This window comes from Prosopis cineraria, unplaced genomic scaffold (assembly GCF_029017545.1).
Source record: "Prosopis cineraria cultivar Desert tree isolate PC_DT_omini unplaced genomic scaffold, ASM2901754v1 PC3, whole genome shotgun sequence".
Lineage (NCBI taxonomy): Eukaryota > Viridiplantae > Streptophyta > Magnoliopsida > Fabales > Fabaceae > Prosopis > Prosopis cineraria.
The window spans coordinates 43945556-43963237 of record NW_026555334.1 but is presented as its reverse complement, the minus strand read 5'-3'; the positions used below and the strand labels follow the sequence as shown (position 1 = coordinate 43963237).

At 36.0% G+C, this 17682-nt stretch overlaps 3 protein-coding genes across 11 annotated transcripts; 2 read left to right on the top strand and 1 right to left on the bottom strand.

Moving 5' to 3' along the window:
- The first annotated feature begins 1058 nt into the window (after positions 1 to 1058).
- Positions 1059 to 6443, top strand: LOC129305948 (F-box protein At4g02760-like). 7 transcript variants are annotated; one of them, XR_008592074.1, is made up of 13 exons: positions 1062 to 1455; positions 1959 to 2134; positions 2651 to 2845; positions 2922 to 3032; positions 3447 to 3532; positions 3607 to 3728; positions 4405 to 4469; positions 4560 to 4632; positions 4712 to 4774; positions 4883 to 4947; positions 5024 to 5098; positions 5229 to 5489; positions 6083 to 6443. XR_008592074.1 is itself a non-coding variant. In XM_054946187.1 (12 exons), exons 1-12 carry the CDS (start codon positions 1081 to 1083, stop codon positions 5255 to 5257), a joined length of 1449 nt encoding a protein of 482 aa, XP_054802162.1. In that variant the 5' UTR covers positions 1059 to 1080; the 3' UTR covers positions 5258 to 5405. The 7 variants fall into 7 exon arrangements, 2 of the variants coding, with proteins under 2 accessions (XP_054802162.1, XP_054802161.1); XR_008592075.1 differs by having other exon boundaries at positions 5972 to 6443; XR_008592071.1 differs by having other exon boundaries at positions 5229 to 5559; positions 5645 to 6443.
- Positions 6444 to 9807: 3364 nt separating this feature from the next.
- LOC129306423 (uncharacterized) lies at positions 9808 to 11662 on the top strand. 2 transcript variants are annotated; one of them, XR_008592210.1, is made up of 4 exons: positions 9808 to 10299; positions 10541 to 10682; positions 11362 to 11535; positions 11626 to 11662. XR_008592210.1 is itself a non-coding variant. In XM_054947034.1 (3 exons), the coding sequence occupies exons 1-3, from the start codon at positions 10019 to 10021 to the stop codon at positions 11443 to 11445; spliced, it is 507 nt and encodes a 168-aa protein (XP_054803009.1). In that variant the 5' UTR covers positions 9808 to 10018; the 3' UTR covers positions 11446 to 11662. The 2 variants fall into 2 exon arrangements, 1 of the variants encoding a protein (XP_054803009.1); XM_054947034.1 differs by having other exon boundaries at positions 11362 to 11662.
- A 968-nt stretch (positions 11663 to 12630) lies between these two features.
- On the bottom strand, positions 12631 to 14361 carry LOC129306421 (uncharacterized). Of its 2 annotated transcripts, none has more exons than XM_054947032.1 (3): positions 14048 to 14361; positions 13041 to 13976; positions 12631 to 12905 (listed from the first exon to the last, which is right to left on the bottom strand). In XM_054947032.1, exons 2-3 carry the CDS (start codon positions 13897 to 13899, stop codon positions 12856 to 12858), a joined length of 909 nt encoding a protein of 302 aa, XP_054803007.1. In that variant the 5' UTR covers positions 13900 to 13976; positions 14048 to 14361; the 3' UTR covers positions 12631 to 12855. The 2 variants fall into 2 exon arrangements, with proteins under 2 accessions (XP_054803007.1, XP_054803008.1); XM_054947033.1 differs by having other exon boundaries at positions 13041 to 13970.
- Positions 14362 to 17682: the final 3321 nt, after the last annotated feature.

Genomic DNA, 17682 nt, shown 5'->3' with positions numbered 1-17682 from the left:
TCCCTTGCATTATTTTATATGCAGAAGCATCCTGATATGCATTTTGTTGCCCCTTACTTTTTCTTTGATGGAAACCAATAATACTTTTTTCATGTTGCGCGGCATTAAAGTAAGAATGAATAAAAGACAAAGCCAAAATACTTTATTATTTTGACCTCATCATGTTTAATACTTTAATCACTTCGTGCGATCAATTATTATCATTGTGATTTTCATTGGCATTGTTTTCATCCCCTTATTTTTACATCTAGCTGTTGGATTTTCATCTGCTCACTGTTTTGTTGTCGCGAGTTGCATCAAACATGTGCAATGTCTCTCCTTCTAAATTGGTTAGTCTAAAATTAACTTTCCAGTCCCAGCCTCTCTAGTGGAATCCTTTCATCCAAGCCCCGTGTTCCCTGTATTTGTAAAAACTAAATAAAGTCTTTAACTTCAAAATTCAACAACATTTTGATCAAATGAAAGAATGAAAACTAGATTTGTTACTTTTCATTAAAGTAATCAGTTAATATAATTTTGTAGAGCCATTAGGCTTGTTTGATTTTTTTAATTATTTTGAGAATTAATATTTTATAAAACCTGTTATGAGAACAAAAAGAAAAGGCAATTTTTTGCAATTTTCCTTGTTTTTTTAATTAACAATCTCAAAACACTTAAAAAAATATTTTTATTTTTCTATTTTTCAATACAAATATTTAGTTCTTTTATTCTTCAAAATAATTTTTAAAAATATATTAATAAATAATATTTTTATTTTTTTAATTCTAGATAATAGAAACTATCTCCAGTTGCCAAACAAGCCCATTATTTCTCTCGAATTTGTTCCTTTCAATATCAATTAGAATAATTAACGCAAGATGCAGAGGAAAAAAGAAGAGGGACGCGGCTTTGCTAATTTCACCGAAGAGGGCAGGAAAAGAGGTGACGTCAAGCAGATTCGTGATCCACGTGGCGAAGGCAGACAAACACTTCAATTGGGCCTCAAACTTAAAGGCATTGTTGGTTGGCTGAATCTGGCTGGGAGCCCGATGCAATATTATTATTGCTGTCACTAATATTATTATTTTGTCGGGTTAGGCGATGCCCTGTGTAAATGTTTGTGTTGCTCTTCAGTCTCCGCCACCCGCTCGAGCTATGGACGCCCTGCTCCACGCTTCATCATCAATGGCCAAGCGACCTTGTCCCTCCCAAAACCCTAGATTCCAAAACCTTCATCAAGTGGACCATCTCCTTGAAGCATTCCTCACCCTCGCTGAATTCCCCTCTTTCTCCCTCCATCTCTCCCTGGATAGGCTTCTTCACTCATTGCCCGCTGATGCCGATCAGACACTTCTCATCGATCGCGCCCTTAAAATGGGCTCCGTCCTTCTCGACGCTGCCAACCACTCCTCCAGAAAGCGTGCTTCCTCCCACAATTCCCTTGCCTGGCCTCTTCCTCCTGACCTTACCATCAAGGTCTCGCCCTATTTATAGCACTTAAATCTTTCCACATTCTTATTTTTATTATTGTTCTGTTTGATGCTCGTCTTTTTCTCCGATTTTTATTCATTCATTTATTTTGCAAATTGGCAGTTCGTTTGCTCTTATTTTGTGCTTACGTCTTATTCATCTCGTCAATCCCCTCATTCCCCTTCGACTGTGAGTCATACAACATTTCCTGGTTGCGTCTTGATGTCGTTTTTTCACGGTGATATGGATGCAACGGTAGTGTTGTATTTCTCCATTGACCTGATTACAACAATAAAAACTTCGAGTCCCGTCTGTGGCTTAATGATTTTTGCAATGCAACTATGCCGTGCTTCAGCCACTTGCGTCCGGTAAATCATGGTTTTGTGACTTCGGTGCATGATAGTCTTCATGAGGAGAATCTATTTACCTTTGGAAACTTCATTAAGAGATATACATGGTTTTGTAAGAAAGCGAGCTTTCTATTATTGATATGTTGTCATAATTTTCAGGTATTTTCAATGCTTGATACCCAGAGTCTATGCTTTGCTGCGGCAACCTGTTCATTCTTTCACAAATGCGCTAAGGACCCTTTGTGCTATTCAAATCTCGATTTGACAACAATTGTTCCGAAGATTAACAATGCAGTAGTTTCCTCAATGATTCAGCGAGCTGGAAAGGCCCTACGGTAAGAACTTTGTGCCTTGGTTATCCTTTTATGTGCTATAATTTCTGTTGTTCCCAGGTAAAATGCAAAGTGTAATTGAAAGAACAGTTGATGATAACGGGACATAATGCATACTTATATTTAACTAGTCACCTTGTGAGCTGATCATATGTATCTCATGGACTCTGCATTCGATTTTTATAGGCAAGAAAACTAATGTTTGGATGGATATGGGTTATTTGTTTTGAAGGTCTGCCTTATCGACATTGGTGTCCACAGTTTTTGAATGGCTGATCTCTTTTGATGTTTCACATGCAATTGATTTTATGGTTCTACTTCTGTGTATATTATGGTATAATTTTCATTTATCATCTTGGCCAACAAAAAAACACTAAAACGCTTTCATTTAGGGGGAGGGGAAGCATTTAACATCAATTTTTCCTTGCTAAAGTTTTGAATATGCATCACAGTGTGACTCTTTTTTTCTGTTCCCCCTAATTATCTTTCACTGTGCATCTTTTTTAATTGGTCATTAAGGTCTCTTAAGCTTGGTGTGGTCCCTGGTGCTACTGCTTTGCCTGGATCTCAGCCATTGGCTTACACCATCAGAAATACTATTGCAGACGTATCTAACTTCTCATGGAATGATAAGAGATCCCGACAGGGGAGAGAGTCATCCATTCTTACAAGATCCTGTTTGACCCCTTTAAATGGGAATAATGGTGCCCCAGGGTATGTTGTTCTTGGGTGTTTGATCATTAAAGATGGATGGTTTGTTTTTATATAAATATTCAATTTCATTTTGTAGGGCTTTTTTGAGAAAGTTGCACGTGTATAATATTGAGAGAATGGACAACGCATCCCTTGCTGGGGCATTATCAGCCTGCCCATCTCTCCTTGATCTGGAAATTGTTGGGCTGTATGTTTTTGACACCTCTTGTGTTCTCTTCTTATCATTAAAAGCATTTTATCACTGCTCTTGGACATACAAATATTTTTTATTGATTGTTGCAAACATAAGGTAAATGCATGACTTAGTTTAGGAAAGGTTTGCCATTTTTGGGGAAAAAATCTTGAATAAACTCTAGAATTCCATTTGTCATATTGCAATGGGGGATTGTCACAGACTTGCTGCTTTCTTCTTTTAAAAGTTGACTCTGCGCCCGCACAAGATTAAGATGTCTTGTTTGCAGTTATTCTTTCAACTTTTCAAGCATTTAATATGCATCAGCATCTGTCTTCCTCGCATATATCCCTTTAATTTATGTTATCTGATAGATATTTTCCAAATCATACTATTCATTGACTCTTTTTTTTCCCCCATAACTGTCAGTCATGTTGAACTGAGGCAAACATTAGTGTCAATTAGTGCAAATTGCCACTTGATTGAGCGTTTGTTTTTTGAGTCTTCAAAAACAGGTATGATTTGTTTCCGTCTACAGTGTTCCTTTTAAGGTTATCTGTATATCAGCTTATCTATTTTCGATTAGCAGGTAGGGATGACAGTTTGAAAACACCAACCTGCATGGACCTTGTAAGCAAGTGTCCTCATCTAACTTCTTTGTCACTGAGAGGGTTTAAGCTACATGACTGTAAAGTTCGCATATTGGTTAAGGTATGCGTAAAGGCTTCTGTAAATATTGGTAACCTGTGATATAAGCACAGGAACTATCATCATTTTTTTAGGCCTAAAAACTATCATCTTCAATTTACTGCCTCTGCGTTGGAGACTTTGATTTAATTTTGCTAGTCTCCAGCAGATCCTGGGTGATTTTTCTTTTGATCAAATTTATTTGTTAGAAATATATACTTTCAGTGTTTCACAATATATTGAGTTTAATTCCTCCAGTTTTCCTTGTTATTTGTCTACAAACCTTTCATGTCCATAGCGTGTAGAGTTGGGATGGGAAAACTTTACTAGTCAAGCTGTATATACTTGTGTCTTGCTAAGCTCCAATGTCATCAACTTATCCTCATCATGATTTGTTATAATGCAAAAATTTGAGTTTGGAACTATTGGTTGCATTTCATTTTTTGATAGCTTGCATGCAAATTGCATTGACTAGATAATAACTTGGCAATGTTGTCAATTTGAAAATTGAAACCTTTCTTTTTGTTTTGGACTATTAATTTGACCCAAGACGGAATTCTCCTATTTCACTTTATACCAAAAGAATGGAAGAGAAACCCTTACATGTTCCACTATAGCATCTTTATGTCTTCATACAAAAGTCTGTAATGGCATAATAGCTGTGGCTTTATCTTGTTAATATTTGTGTATTTTTATGCAGGGACTTAGGAAACTGAAATATGTTGATTTTTCAACATCTTATTTTATCACTGGAAACTTCTTGAGGTCATTTATTCCTAACAAGACTTTAAATCTTGATATCTTTTTTGCATGTTAAGCTCATCTCTTGATTCAGAGATCATTTATTTCCCCCAGAAACCTTGGAAGCAGTACTAATGGGACTTTGCTCGAAGTCTTAATTTTAAGGGATTGCATGCATCTGAAAGAGGTGAGGATTGTAATGACATGTATTTAATTGTTAGATTCTTTCCATACAACTCATTCGGAAACACCAATGGTTTGTGCAGCTAGAAGTTGCTAGGTTGTTGACAGCAATTCTTGCTGGCGATTTCAAGTCCCTTGTACATCTTGTGGGTACATAAGAAATATATGTTATGCATTTATTAAACGATAACAGCAAAAGATTTGGCAGACCATCAATTTTGCTATTAGTTCTAAGTACTATTGCTTTTATACAGGATATATCCAATAGGGAAGGCTTAGCATCTGAGGGTGACTGGTATCATAGGTGCTACAACTCTAGGTAATGATTTCTTGGTGGACGTGATATTTTAACCTTACGGATGGCTTATGTTTTGGGCTCTATTCTGCTACTGCAGCATCATGCCAATAAAGCAGGTTTTGGAAGCAAGGTCTAATATGTGTTTGCTTGCTGAATATCCGTCAGAAGGAAGGTTTGATTATTACAGTAATTACTTTGTCTTTGCTCAACCAAGCATCCTGGGAGCAATAGTGGAAATGGAAGTATTTTCCATTTCCTTTTTTAATAGCCACCATTTTTTGAACTTCTGTATTGTGTTGCAGTTATGTCGAGCCTTTTGATGCTGAATTAAATAGTGACATAAGTCTACCATCACAATTGAGTAGCCATACTTCAGATGGATCGAATTTTATGAGTACATCTGAGAGCAGCTACAATACCGATCATGGTAGTGGCAATGAGGACGGTCAAGATGCCAGCTATGTGATTTATGGTGAAAGTTCGGATGAGATAGACTATTTTACTTTGTAGGGGATGCTCAGTGTATGGAAATTACTGGACAAGGCAACTATTTTATAATTTCGGTACTCTCTCTCTCTCCCTCCCCCCACCCTCTTCGCGCGCGCGCGCGCGTGTGTGTGGAAAACGAATTCTGTAAGTTTTTTCCTTCTATTCGGTAGTAGGCCCCCTTTCTATTTATTGAAAGCATTCACAAGGATAGGTTAGCTTTGTTTCGTAGGTTGACTTGAAGGCTTATCAAGGAACAGATAGGATGTTTTGGAATGCCTTGGCTGCCATGTGACAAGTTGCATCTAGTCTTTCCATGTCCATGCTTATTCCCATAGATAAAGTGTTCGGAAGCCTTTTTTTCCCCAGGGAAACTAGTGATAATACTTTGTTTCACCTGCGTTATCAATTATCGAGAATAAATGGTACAACATAATGCTTTAAAGTCGGTTGTATTGCTTGCAGTCTGTGTTTCCTTTACAACTCATTCAATATTTGGTTAGTATGCTTTTCCCCTCCACTTGCTGCAATTCTAAATGTCTGTGCTTTATGTTTTAAGAACTAGGTGAGCTGTGGAGAACCAGGATATTGACTTGTGGACAGTGGATTTTTCTTCAACTTATGCTTTGTCTTCATTGAAGTTAACAACTGCGGGCTTTTGAATCTGCAGGAAGCTTGGAGGTTGATTTACGTTACTATAGCTGGTCTATTTTTCATGGATCATCAGAGCAACGGTCAGACCCCCTTGTGGCCTTTTAGTTGGTCTATTTTTCCATATTTGCATGAATGCAAATGTTTTGGTACTTTTGGGGCTGCCATCCTCTTCCACCGCTTCTAAAATAGGTAATAAAATCATTTTTCCTCTGGATTAGTTTATATAACCGTGGAGATCGTCAATTTGTATATCTGTGTACTTCCACCGAACTGGGAAGTGCACTAGCAGAATCAGTGGAAACAATTATCATGCTATATATTCTTAACCGGAGATATCTTCCATGCCAATAGAAAATGATGGGATTGAACAATGACGACATGCTGCCTACGATCTCTGAGCATGAAGGTTGGTTTAAGTTATGGAAGATTGTGGGCGTGAAGGCGATACGTAAAATTATGCTAGTACTTGAAGTCTAATCTGGGTTAATTTCATGCTTTTGAGATTTTAGATGTTTAAGAGAGCCATGGCGAAATACATTCTGGGCCAAACAGCCCGATAAGATCTAGAATTTAAGACCGGGCCGGGGGAACTGTATAAAGTAAAGGATTTAAACTCTCTGAACATGAATTTACATTATTTAAAAAAGAAGCCTTTTTAGTATTTTTACTCATATTATTATTTTTATAAAATATAAAATATTTTTTAAAATGCATAGAAATTCATGGATTTTCAACTCAAGGTAAGGCTATCAAATTTTATACTTTTATATAAAGCATAAAATATACACAAACTGTAAGTTTTAAATGGTGCAAGTGCGACTTAAGATTTAATTAAATATCATGTCAAGCGTGGGATTTATATTTAGTTTTTAAGTTACTATGTAGTTTTCGTTAAAAAGAATTTACTGATTTTGAAGTTGCTTTAGGTAATGTTTGGATAGGTGGATTTAGATTAAAAATTTAAAATTTCATATTTGAAATATTATATTAGAAGTTTGTAAGTTTTAAATTTTGTTTGAATGAGATGAATTTTTAATTGTAATTTTAAAGGCAACTTAATATTTAAATTTAAAAGCAACTCAATATTCAAATGATATTGACGATCCAGTTCTAGTTAAAGTTGATGGTTTGGTCCTAAATAAGGGTGGTAGTCTAGTCTCGATTGACACTGGTTGTCCAAACTTAAATGATATCAATAGTCAAATTTAATCTCAGTTGACATTGATGGTTCAATTACAATCAAAATTAATGATTTGGTCCCAATCAATATTGGCAATTCAATCTCGTATTCATCGATGGATCGATCTTAATAAGCAATGACATTGTTGTCCCTATTGACATTGACAATCTAGTCTCAATTGGCGTCGACAATTTGATCCTGTTAGTGAAGGTCCGGTCGCGTTCGACATTAATAGTTCAATCTTTGTCAATAAAGGTAGTCTGGTCATGGGAGGTGGCAACGGCATTTGGCACCAAAACAATTCCTAGTTTATAATGTCATTTAGTGCTAGACAATAAATGTGGATGCAAATGATGATCACAAATCAATCCCAAAGGGCAATAGTGGTAGACCAACTTTAGTTAAAGGTAGCAGACTGGTAATGAACTGGCACCAGATGAAGGCAATGGATCGACACCAAATGACAGTGACAACAGCAAATTGGCATCGGGTGGCAATAAGGGTGATTTAAAGGGAATTGAAATTTAAAATTTCTAATGTGTAGAAAAGATTTGTAATTACAAAAAAATTATATTTAAATATCAATTTAAATTTGAGTTAAATTCGCTATTCAGATCCATAGGTTTAGGATTTGGATTTGGTCTAAATTCAAATCAATATGTATCCAAACATAATATTAGAGTATTGAGTTTTGCTTGCTTCATTTTGAACATATGACATCAGTAACATGTAAACATGTGTAGCTTTTTAATTTACAGTTTACATTAAATAATGAGGCATGTGCTTTGTATGAAATTGAATGTGAATTATAGATTTAAAATCTTTTGAAATTGAAATTGGTGAATTTTTATGAATTTTTCATTTTAAAAAAGAGAGGAGATATTTTATATTTTATAACAGAGAATACAATGAGAGAGAATATTTTTTTAAAAAAAAACTTCACCTATATTCTCTAATCCTGACTTTAAAAGATTTAAATTCATGAATTGTGATATTAATGCGGCTTATCAACAGCTTTTGAATTTGATATACTGTATTTTATATTTTATACTGGTTTTTGTAAAATTTTGACAGGATAATACGGACTAAATATTTATAATTGATTTTAATTTATATTTAGACATTAAAGAATATTATACTTTTATAATAAATAAATTTAAGATACTCAATTTTTTTATTTGAATTTGATGAGTGAACTAAATCCACTTAATGTGTCTCACAAGACAAAATAAAAAATGAAAGATTGTCAGAAATTTTATCATATAATATTTAATAAGTATTAAATTTTAAAGTTTTAGATCATGAGAATTGTTTTAAATTTTTAAAAGATATCCTGATAATTTTTAATCATTGATAAAATTTAATAGCTGTAATTAAGATACTTATTAAGTAAATATATTAAAACTACTCATCCAATCCAAATATTCCTTTCATTAGAGGACAAAAACAATCATAAAGAGCTACGCACACAAGTTAGTGGTCTGAGACTCTTCGATCAATTGTGAGACCAAAAGTTCACCCAATCCGGATAAATCAGCTTGATCGAGTCCCTAATATACACTCCATTTTTTCTTTGTTATGGGGAACTTTTTAGAGAGATTATTTGATTCTTAATAAAATGCACATTAAAAGTTATTTATTATTATTTTTTAATTTTACTCATATTATAAATTTAATTTTATAGCCTAGTGTATACTGTATATCTCTCTTCATATTTTTAATAAGGATAATTTTAAAATATACTCTCTTCATTTTTTATTATAAAACACTTTCATTCTTTTTACGCAATTTAAAAAATTTAATTTTTTATATATCATAAAAAACTGAGATATACTTTTATTTTTACCTTTGATTTTAAATAATAATATAACTACATTAAATAACCTCATACTAATTAAAAAGGGATAAAATTAAAAAAATTATTTAATTATTGCAAGATGTCCTATATTTTAAATAAAAAATTACTTTTAAAAAGTGTCTTATAAATATGATTGGAGGGAGTATTTAATGAATTAAACATCATTTCTCAATTTTTGAAAGTGCTTTGCAATAATAGTTCTTTTTTATATTAATAACCAACTTCTTTGTGTTTTTAGTTAGGAAAATAAAAATAAAATCTCTTCAAATTATTTAAATAATAATTTAATATTTTTAAATATTATAATTTCATTAAAGTCTTTAAGAATTTCTATATTAATAAATTTTAAATTAAAAAAATTACTTTATCTTTGTTGTCATTCTTTAAATAAAAATTATTATTTTTTAAATAAAATTTACAATTAATATTTTTTATTTTAAAAATTTATTTTTTAATAATAATAATTATATTTAAAAAATTATAGTTTTTATTTAACTTTTAAGATTTACAAAATAAAAATTATGATTGAGATTTATTATTTTTATTAAAAAATTATATTTTTACTTTAAAATTTATTAATACAAGATTTTTTAAAAATTTTAATAAAATTATGATATTTTAAATAATTAAATTATTATTTATAAAATGAGGGAATTTTATTTTCGATTTTTCTTTAAGTTTTAGCCCGCATGAGTGTGAGAAAGGGGGGAGGGGGAGAGAGCCCTTCCTGGCACGAGGAAAGAATCCGCGAAAGGTCATGAAGTTGTACGATGGATTATCTCTTGCTTATCAAATTCAGTTATACAGACATGGCGTACCCTCGGGCCTCGGCACGGCTTAATATCTTGTGTGAATTGAAGGTGAAAAACTTGTAATGTACACATTCGGAGATTGAGAGTCATATTTAGCGGAAAATGAGGACACTCGCCCCATTGCAGCTTCCTCTCCTGGGCTTCCCTCAACATCTTCATTCCCCGACTCAACCTCGCGTCTCCTATCCCTCTCTCTCCCCCCATTCGTCTTCCACTCTCAGTTCCCCAAAAATCCCCAACAAAACTTTGGCCTTCCGTCTTAATTCCAATGACCCCAAGGAGTCTCTTTTCTTCGACGAAAATGGTGCCGTCGAGGATATGGAAGGCTACCTCGACCAACTCTCCCTCGAGTACGACTCTGTCTGGGATACTAAACCTTCTTGGTGAGCCTTCCCTCATGTTCCTATTTTATTTTCATTGCCCTAGATATTTTGCCTCTGTTCTTTTATCATTGGAGCTGGTGACTTTTGGTTGGTGCTTTAGGGATAGCATTCAGCGCATGAGATGAACCGCCTGTTCTCTGTTCCACTAGTTAATAGCCATTCCATTTCCACCATTGCTGAAAGCTGTTGTTTAAGCCAGCCTTCTTATTTTGACTTGGATTTGTCATCCTTGGTTTTTTAGGTGTCAGCCCTGGACAATAACCCTTACAGGAATCTTAATGATTGCCACTAGCTGGTTAATTTTGCGCTCTGTGGCTGTCACTTCGGTCATCTTGTTACTAATTTCCGCTTGGTGGTACATGTTTCTGTATTCTTATCCCAAGGTAAGGTTTTAACTCACTATCTGTGTTACTTCCTTGTTCTTTCTTTCTGAACTTACCTGCACCTGGAATCATCCCAACGTATTAATTAAAGCTCCATGTCCTGCATGAAAAAAGGATTTGGTTTTTCCTACAACCACCCCCCCCCCACCAAAAAAAATGTAGTCTTTGACATGATCACAAGTCAGTACTTTATGTTCAAAGTTAGTTCCGTAACTGATCTGATCTCTCCTTCATTCTCTGGCTTATTTACATTATATGCAAGAGGTTTTTGAGATGACATTGGATTTATATTCCCCGATTATTTCTGAAGTCTTAATACATTGATGTGGACATGTTGATGGAACCTGTGCAAGATGTCTGTAATAACATTTAAAGTGCTTGTTTTTATACGTATGTCTTCCCACAGGCGTCCAACATGTAGTATTGCCAGTGAAGCATTTTAGGAAACTTATACTTAACTGTACAATCATCTATTTCTTGTGTTTCTCCGAATCACAAAATGAAGGACAATAGTACCAAGAATATTACTGTAGACTATCCATGATGTGCGTAGGATCAGTGATTTATCTGGAAGTAGGTTCTACAGCACCTTCATTCAATTAAAAGTTAAGACGCAGCAGAAAATAGAAAAATAAGCAAAAGAGTTTATCTTAACGAAGCTATATTTATTCGTTGTCAGGCATATTCAGAAATGATTGCTGAGCGGAGAGAAAGAGTTACAAGTGGTGCTGAAGATACGTTTGGTCGTAAGAAGAAGCAGTGATTTGGATGATTCATCATTGCGCTTAATTTTTTCCCCGTCTTGTTGTCTCTGCCTCTGCCTGTATTTTCATATTCAAAAGCAACATAACAGGTGCTCAGGCATTTATGCACATATCTTAACTAATAACTCCTTTCTATATACTTTCCCTTGTCTTAACGTGCTTCGGGTGGACATGTACAGCTTCAGCGTTACTTCCAGCCCTTGCTTAGTTAAATTACCACTGAGGATCGCTCCTTGATTTGTGGATTAAGATTTGGATCCGAAGGAGAGAAGTTGGGGCGTGTATAGTCAATTTTTCACATGGAAGTGGTCGTAGTATAGGTTTGGAATTTTATCTAATAAAGAATCTTGTCAAAATTCAACAAAATCAAATCTAAAATCCAACAGTATTGATCTTCTCTGTGCATGCACGCTAGTTTCACTGTGTGAGTGTGTGTTTATCACCTTTTCTAATTTCTGGATTAAGCTAGGAAGAACCCGTGCAGTTACGTAATGTAGGGAGCCCTGGGAACCTCTCTCTTCCAACAATGTTGATAAAAAAGCTTATGATTGCTTCTTGCCCGGGCTACTCACGCTCAGTCCCACGCCAATGTTAGTGGACGACAAAACTGTATCGCTTCTATCACTTTTGTTCTTTACTCTTGCGGCAAACGCCTTTGGTCTCATTCTCACACCAAAGGGAAAAATTAGTCTGCTGTGCCATCCCTTTCTTAAGGAAGTTAGTATTACTTATCAGGAGGCAAGGGCTATTGTGAATGATCTCACTTTTCTTTTGAAGTACTAGACCACCCGATATCTTAAAGTATTTTGGGTTCATTGTTTGACTTAGACTAAATTCGGACCCCTTGTGTTGGAAACCTTATGGTGATTACGGATATTGATGGGATGACTCTTTTGAAATCATTTTAATTATTACATTCGTTATTCCTTAAGGTTCGAACCTTTACCTAAGGAATGCTAGCAGTAATTCTTACCAACTCTATTGAACGTCCATTGATAATGATCTCACTTTTCTTTTAGATATATAATTGCTCTTTGTTGACTCATACTAAAATTTTTTCAGTGCTTTCACTTGAATGAAAAGAAATCCGTTTGCCACATATTGGGCAGTGTGGACAAAGACTTAAATTTCAATCACTCTAGACTAGTCAGTGAGCACTTGAGAGCCGCAACAGCAGATCGAAGAACAGAGAATTTACGGATTGGTTTCTCTTGCCCGAGTTCATCACCAACATCATGTACACATGTAAAATGGAATTAATCAGTATAAAGCTCATGCTTAAGCAGACTATGCAATTCAAACATGAAAAATACTAGTCTATATTACTAAATTATCCTAGGAATATATGAAGGGCAGGAAAGGCATGCGATTGAAGAGAGGAATGCGAAGAAAAAGAAGAGAAGGGACGATTACGCTGTAGAAGCATCATCACGTAATGGGATCACATCATAATTGAAACCTGGGCCCGGTAAAATCAGTTTCAACACTTGAGCATGAAAATATAAAAACAAGTCTCCCTCTCTATGTGTGTGTGTGTGTGTATATATTCACTAATCATTCTTCCAAGCATACAAAATGAGAGAGAATCCAAGACCTTGCAACTGGGAATCCCTAAACTGTTGAGAGTAAGCCCATTTCAGGACAGAAGGATCCGAGACAGAGTGGGCTGGCCATAGCTTCTCAGCGGGAATGCAGCTCTGGAACATAAAAACTGCATTGCCCATGGCATTCCCAAACAGCCAGTTATGTACATCCCAGAACACTTCCACAGGAACACCATCCACCAATATGGTATGGTTTCCTCTGAACTTCCACTTCAGTCTCTCCACCTGCATCACCATCTTACTATCGATTCGTATGACCAGACGAGGATCCTTGAGCCCCACTGTGTCGCACTCTATCGTCACATCGTGCACTTGCCCTTTATCACAAAATTGAGCCTTTGCTCCGTAAAACTTCTTCCCAAAAATGTGTTCTCTCTTCGCTATGAAAACAGCGTCGGAGCGAGCGTAGTCACTCTCAATCTTCCTGTTTGCTTCCTTCTTCAGATCCCCGAGGAGTAACACCGTCTCGTGGTTGAACACGACGGCCAGGTAAAATCCCTCCAATGGCTCTGGCCCTGAACCGAATTTTGCGCAGCTCAGGTCCCAAAATATGTCGATTTTGCTGGAATCGACCTCCAGATTCTTCGACCCTTTCCTTTTAGAGAACAACCATGGCTTTATATCAACCTTACACAGGCATTGGTTGCCTAGATCGTCTATTCCAACACTCAAGCCTTGACCCATCAGGTTTTTGGTCCATGAAACCGTGATTAAGCAAGAACGGCCGCGAAATTTACACTGATAGACACAAGTCACTACATTTTGGGCTGCTCTTGAGGCGGTGCTTGACGAGGATGAATCAGCAACCTGAACACCATTCTCGCCAAAACAAGAAGGAAATTCCCTCATGATAACACGCTCAGGAAACTGGAGTGTGAACTCTAATCTAATTTCTCTCTGTGGTTTCGACGAGCGGCAACCTGGTTCTGAATGTATGAATTATGATCTTTTCTGCTGTAGAAATGAAATAGAATATATAAACAGAAGGCACTCCTACCTCTGCCGATTCGAGTTGAACTCAAGCGACCAGATCATTCTTTAGCTGGTATCTATATCTTCAGCGTGAATACGAAGGAGAGAGTAGAAAGAGAAGGCGAAAGGTAGATTTGCTCTACCTGTCAATTCTGTTTGTGTGAAGAGACTAAGCTCAATAATAACTAAAGTGAGTGAATGGAATTTTTTTTTTCCCCTAGGGAATACAGCGTAATGGGCAGTGAAAAGAAAGCGAAGGAAAGGCTACTTTAAGCACATGGGGGGATGAGAGAAGAAGCCCTGAAATGGCTGTGCATGAAGCGAATTCACAACTGGGTATTTGCTGGAAAGGCTACTATTTTATACTCTTTTCTTTATCTGTCTTTTTGTTACTTTGAATAATTAAAGGCCACCTTTTTCTTTAGAAAATGATAATTCTGTCACTGCTCTAGATAATTGTGGGAATATTATGCCAACAAAGAGTAAAATTAATTAACTGAAAATTATCACGTTCCATTAATTTTACTCCGAATCGGTTCAAATCACCGAAATATCAGGGAAAATTAGTGCCACAAAATTAACACAGCACGCATCAGAAAATTTTATGTACTTTTTTTTTTTATTTACTGAAAAAGATGAGGAACGGAATCAATATATAAACCTCATATTTAGGGTAACTGGGCGAAAACCAAAGTGAACACAAAGCAGGATGGTTTTGATGAAGCGAGCGACTCTTCAATTATTCAAAACTAGAAATTGGGAAACTAGTAAACTATTAACAATGAAAATAACTTTTAAGCATAGAATCGTTGGTTGCTTGAAGAAGAAATCACCTCATTAATTAATTATCATGCCGATCCATTCATTGCAACTGGCTGGCGGGCCCATCTCGGGTGTGTTAAACCGTCTAGTTTTGAAAACAGACTCCTGTGAGAGTTGCACAAGAAGCTGTAGTGGCAGAAGGCAGGCCATTTGACCATCATGTTCAATAATTAAAATCATGACACGATTAGATCATCTTTCTTTAACCAACCAATATTAGGTACCCCCACCTTGGGGGCAATCCCATTGCTGGATGGCCCTACTTCTTGATGCCATTCTTTGACTGTTCAACCTCTTTTCTCTTCCCTGTCTGAGAAAAGAGAAGAAACCTTTCGCTGGCATTCGTCATTTTGCAGGTACTCTCTCTGACTCCTGCATGAGAAAGTACTTCAACTATGGGGCTGCCCTGCCACACACGATGGGGATGAGTGCTCATCTCTGGGATTCCAATTTATGAACATGCTTTAAAAGTTAGTCACTTCCTCGATATATCTAGATGGATAGTTCAAGTTCAAAATTTTGTACCAGGAATTACCAGTAGTCTACTTTTCGGTTTCGTTAAAAAGGGAAAATCAGACTGCGAGAGTGGGATAAGATAACTGTGGATTGTGAAGTCAATAGTGGGAGGAAAGGTTCAATGTAATCATGATTCATGCGGTCGTTCTGGATGGATCGAAGTTTAATAATGCAAGGAGTGTATCACGGGCGAAATGAATATGTATCCCCAAAACAATGGGGTGTGAACCTGACGGGCCATGAAACACATGTCGCGGCTGGCTTCTTCATCAATATTGTTTCACATTTCTTATCACTCCAATCCCGGACAGGGATACAAAATATAAATTGAAGGAGCAATCCCTTTGCAAAAGCAAGAGCATTCATCAGAAATTGTGACTTTTGTCAGAATAATGAAAGGTGAGGACCCATTAGAATTGATGAAGTCTAGATAACTGGGTAACACACACACACACACACACAGCCATTAATTGCTATGTATACGAGGTTTGTTTAATTGGAAAACAAATACATTGACTTTAAAGATGAGGATGGCCATCTAGCGCTTAAGAGTGTCTGGGAATCCTGAAAAGGTCGTCCAAGAAAAGACAATATATTCGCAATGTAGCCGAGACTAGAAAGAAATGAAGGGTGGGAGGGGAATGATGAGAGGAGATGGAAAAGTGCGAGAGACAAAAGCGTTGCTTGAGAACGCAGCTTAATGTTAACTTTGTTAGTGGGGGGAACAGTAGTCACTGTATCCTCCGATCCGAGGTGGAGGAGAAAAAGAATAATACGAGAGAGTTAAAAGCGAGGCACGAACAGGGACCTTTCCCGACGAAACTAGACACCAAGATCTGGGATCACTCCTCCATGCTTCCACACGTCCATGTGATGAAAAGCCCAACTCATGCAATGCAAAGGTACTTGTCCACAATTAACACCACATTAACAACGACGTGTGCTGTGGGGATTCCTTCTCAGCCACCCAACTTGCATCAAATATGTTCTCCTTCTACTTCTACACACACTCGATTCAGACCCGGTGGTCCCTCACCATTTATTCCCAGTGGCATCAGTACCATATCCGCTCTTTTCCGCATTTGATTATTACCTTCGCAAGAGGCCTCCCCATTGATTTCGGACGTACCAAATAACTAAAACAAGTTCTTGAGAAAAGGGAAAGGTAAAAGTAACCGTGTTTAGTTAGTGGTTAGTCTTTAGACGAGTCAATTCATGCAACAGCCCCAGGTAAACATGATCGAGGTCCGAGAGAGAATTTAACCTAAAGGCAATGGGAAAAGAGAAAATACTAAAGTGTCACGGGATGAAGACGGCCTTGCTCTTATAGCTGTTTTCCCCCACACTGTAACTATCAAAATCATAAAGGTAGAGCCTAAATAAATGTAGTTAAGTCGGTTTGTTGGTATTTCCACATTTTCACTGATGCTGTCTCCGACTCCGAGATTTCAGGTCCAACTGCAACTGTGCTTGTCTGTGCATTTCGGTTATTCCACTCTCAAAGACATAGCCGGTGAATTTTAAGTTACCTTTCACTGTTTTGTCTGCATCATCTCTTGGTTATTATTTTCAAATTATCTTCTTTCCTGTTATGAAGCAACTGAGGAGATTATAATTAGTTTTGTTGGACTAACTTTTTTATTTTCGTTCTTTTAAGTGGAACTTTTCATTTTAGTCATTCAGTAATTTCATCTTTTTTTTTTTTGTAAAAATTGATTCATTCATTTCTTTTATAGTTTCATTCATCGATTCAAATTATGAACATAATTTCTCAACTCAGTCTTCTTAATAGGATACGAGCGATATAAAAAAATTATTTGAAAGATAATAAATTAATCATTTTTAATTACAGTAAGTGGATAATAATTTTTAAAAAAGCTAAATTATACATAAACATCTGAAATTTGGGTTGTGTGTAAATGCCTTTATGACCTTTTCTACTTTGTAACAAATCCCCTAAATTTTTATATTTACAGCAAATAACTATCATAATATTAATTCGTCCGTTATTTCACTAAAATTATATATTAAAGGCCTTATATATACATAACTCAAAATTTGAAGGAGGTTTGAAAAAAAGTTCAAAATGTATTTGGTTAAGTGAGTTAAATCCTAAAAACTCACTAGAATTATAGCAAATCTCATGATTTAAAATAGGTGCATAAAAATACTTATTGATTATCTATGAATGAAGAGAGGATTCAAATTCATTGTGGACTGATATTCTTCTTCTTCTCCGGATAGCACTGATAATCCCACATTGATAACATAAGGCCAGAATCATCGTCTTATCAAAAGTCTTGAGGTCCCCTGCTCCCGTTT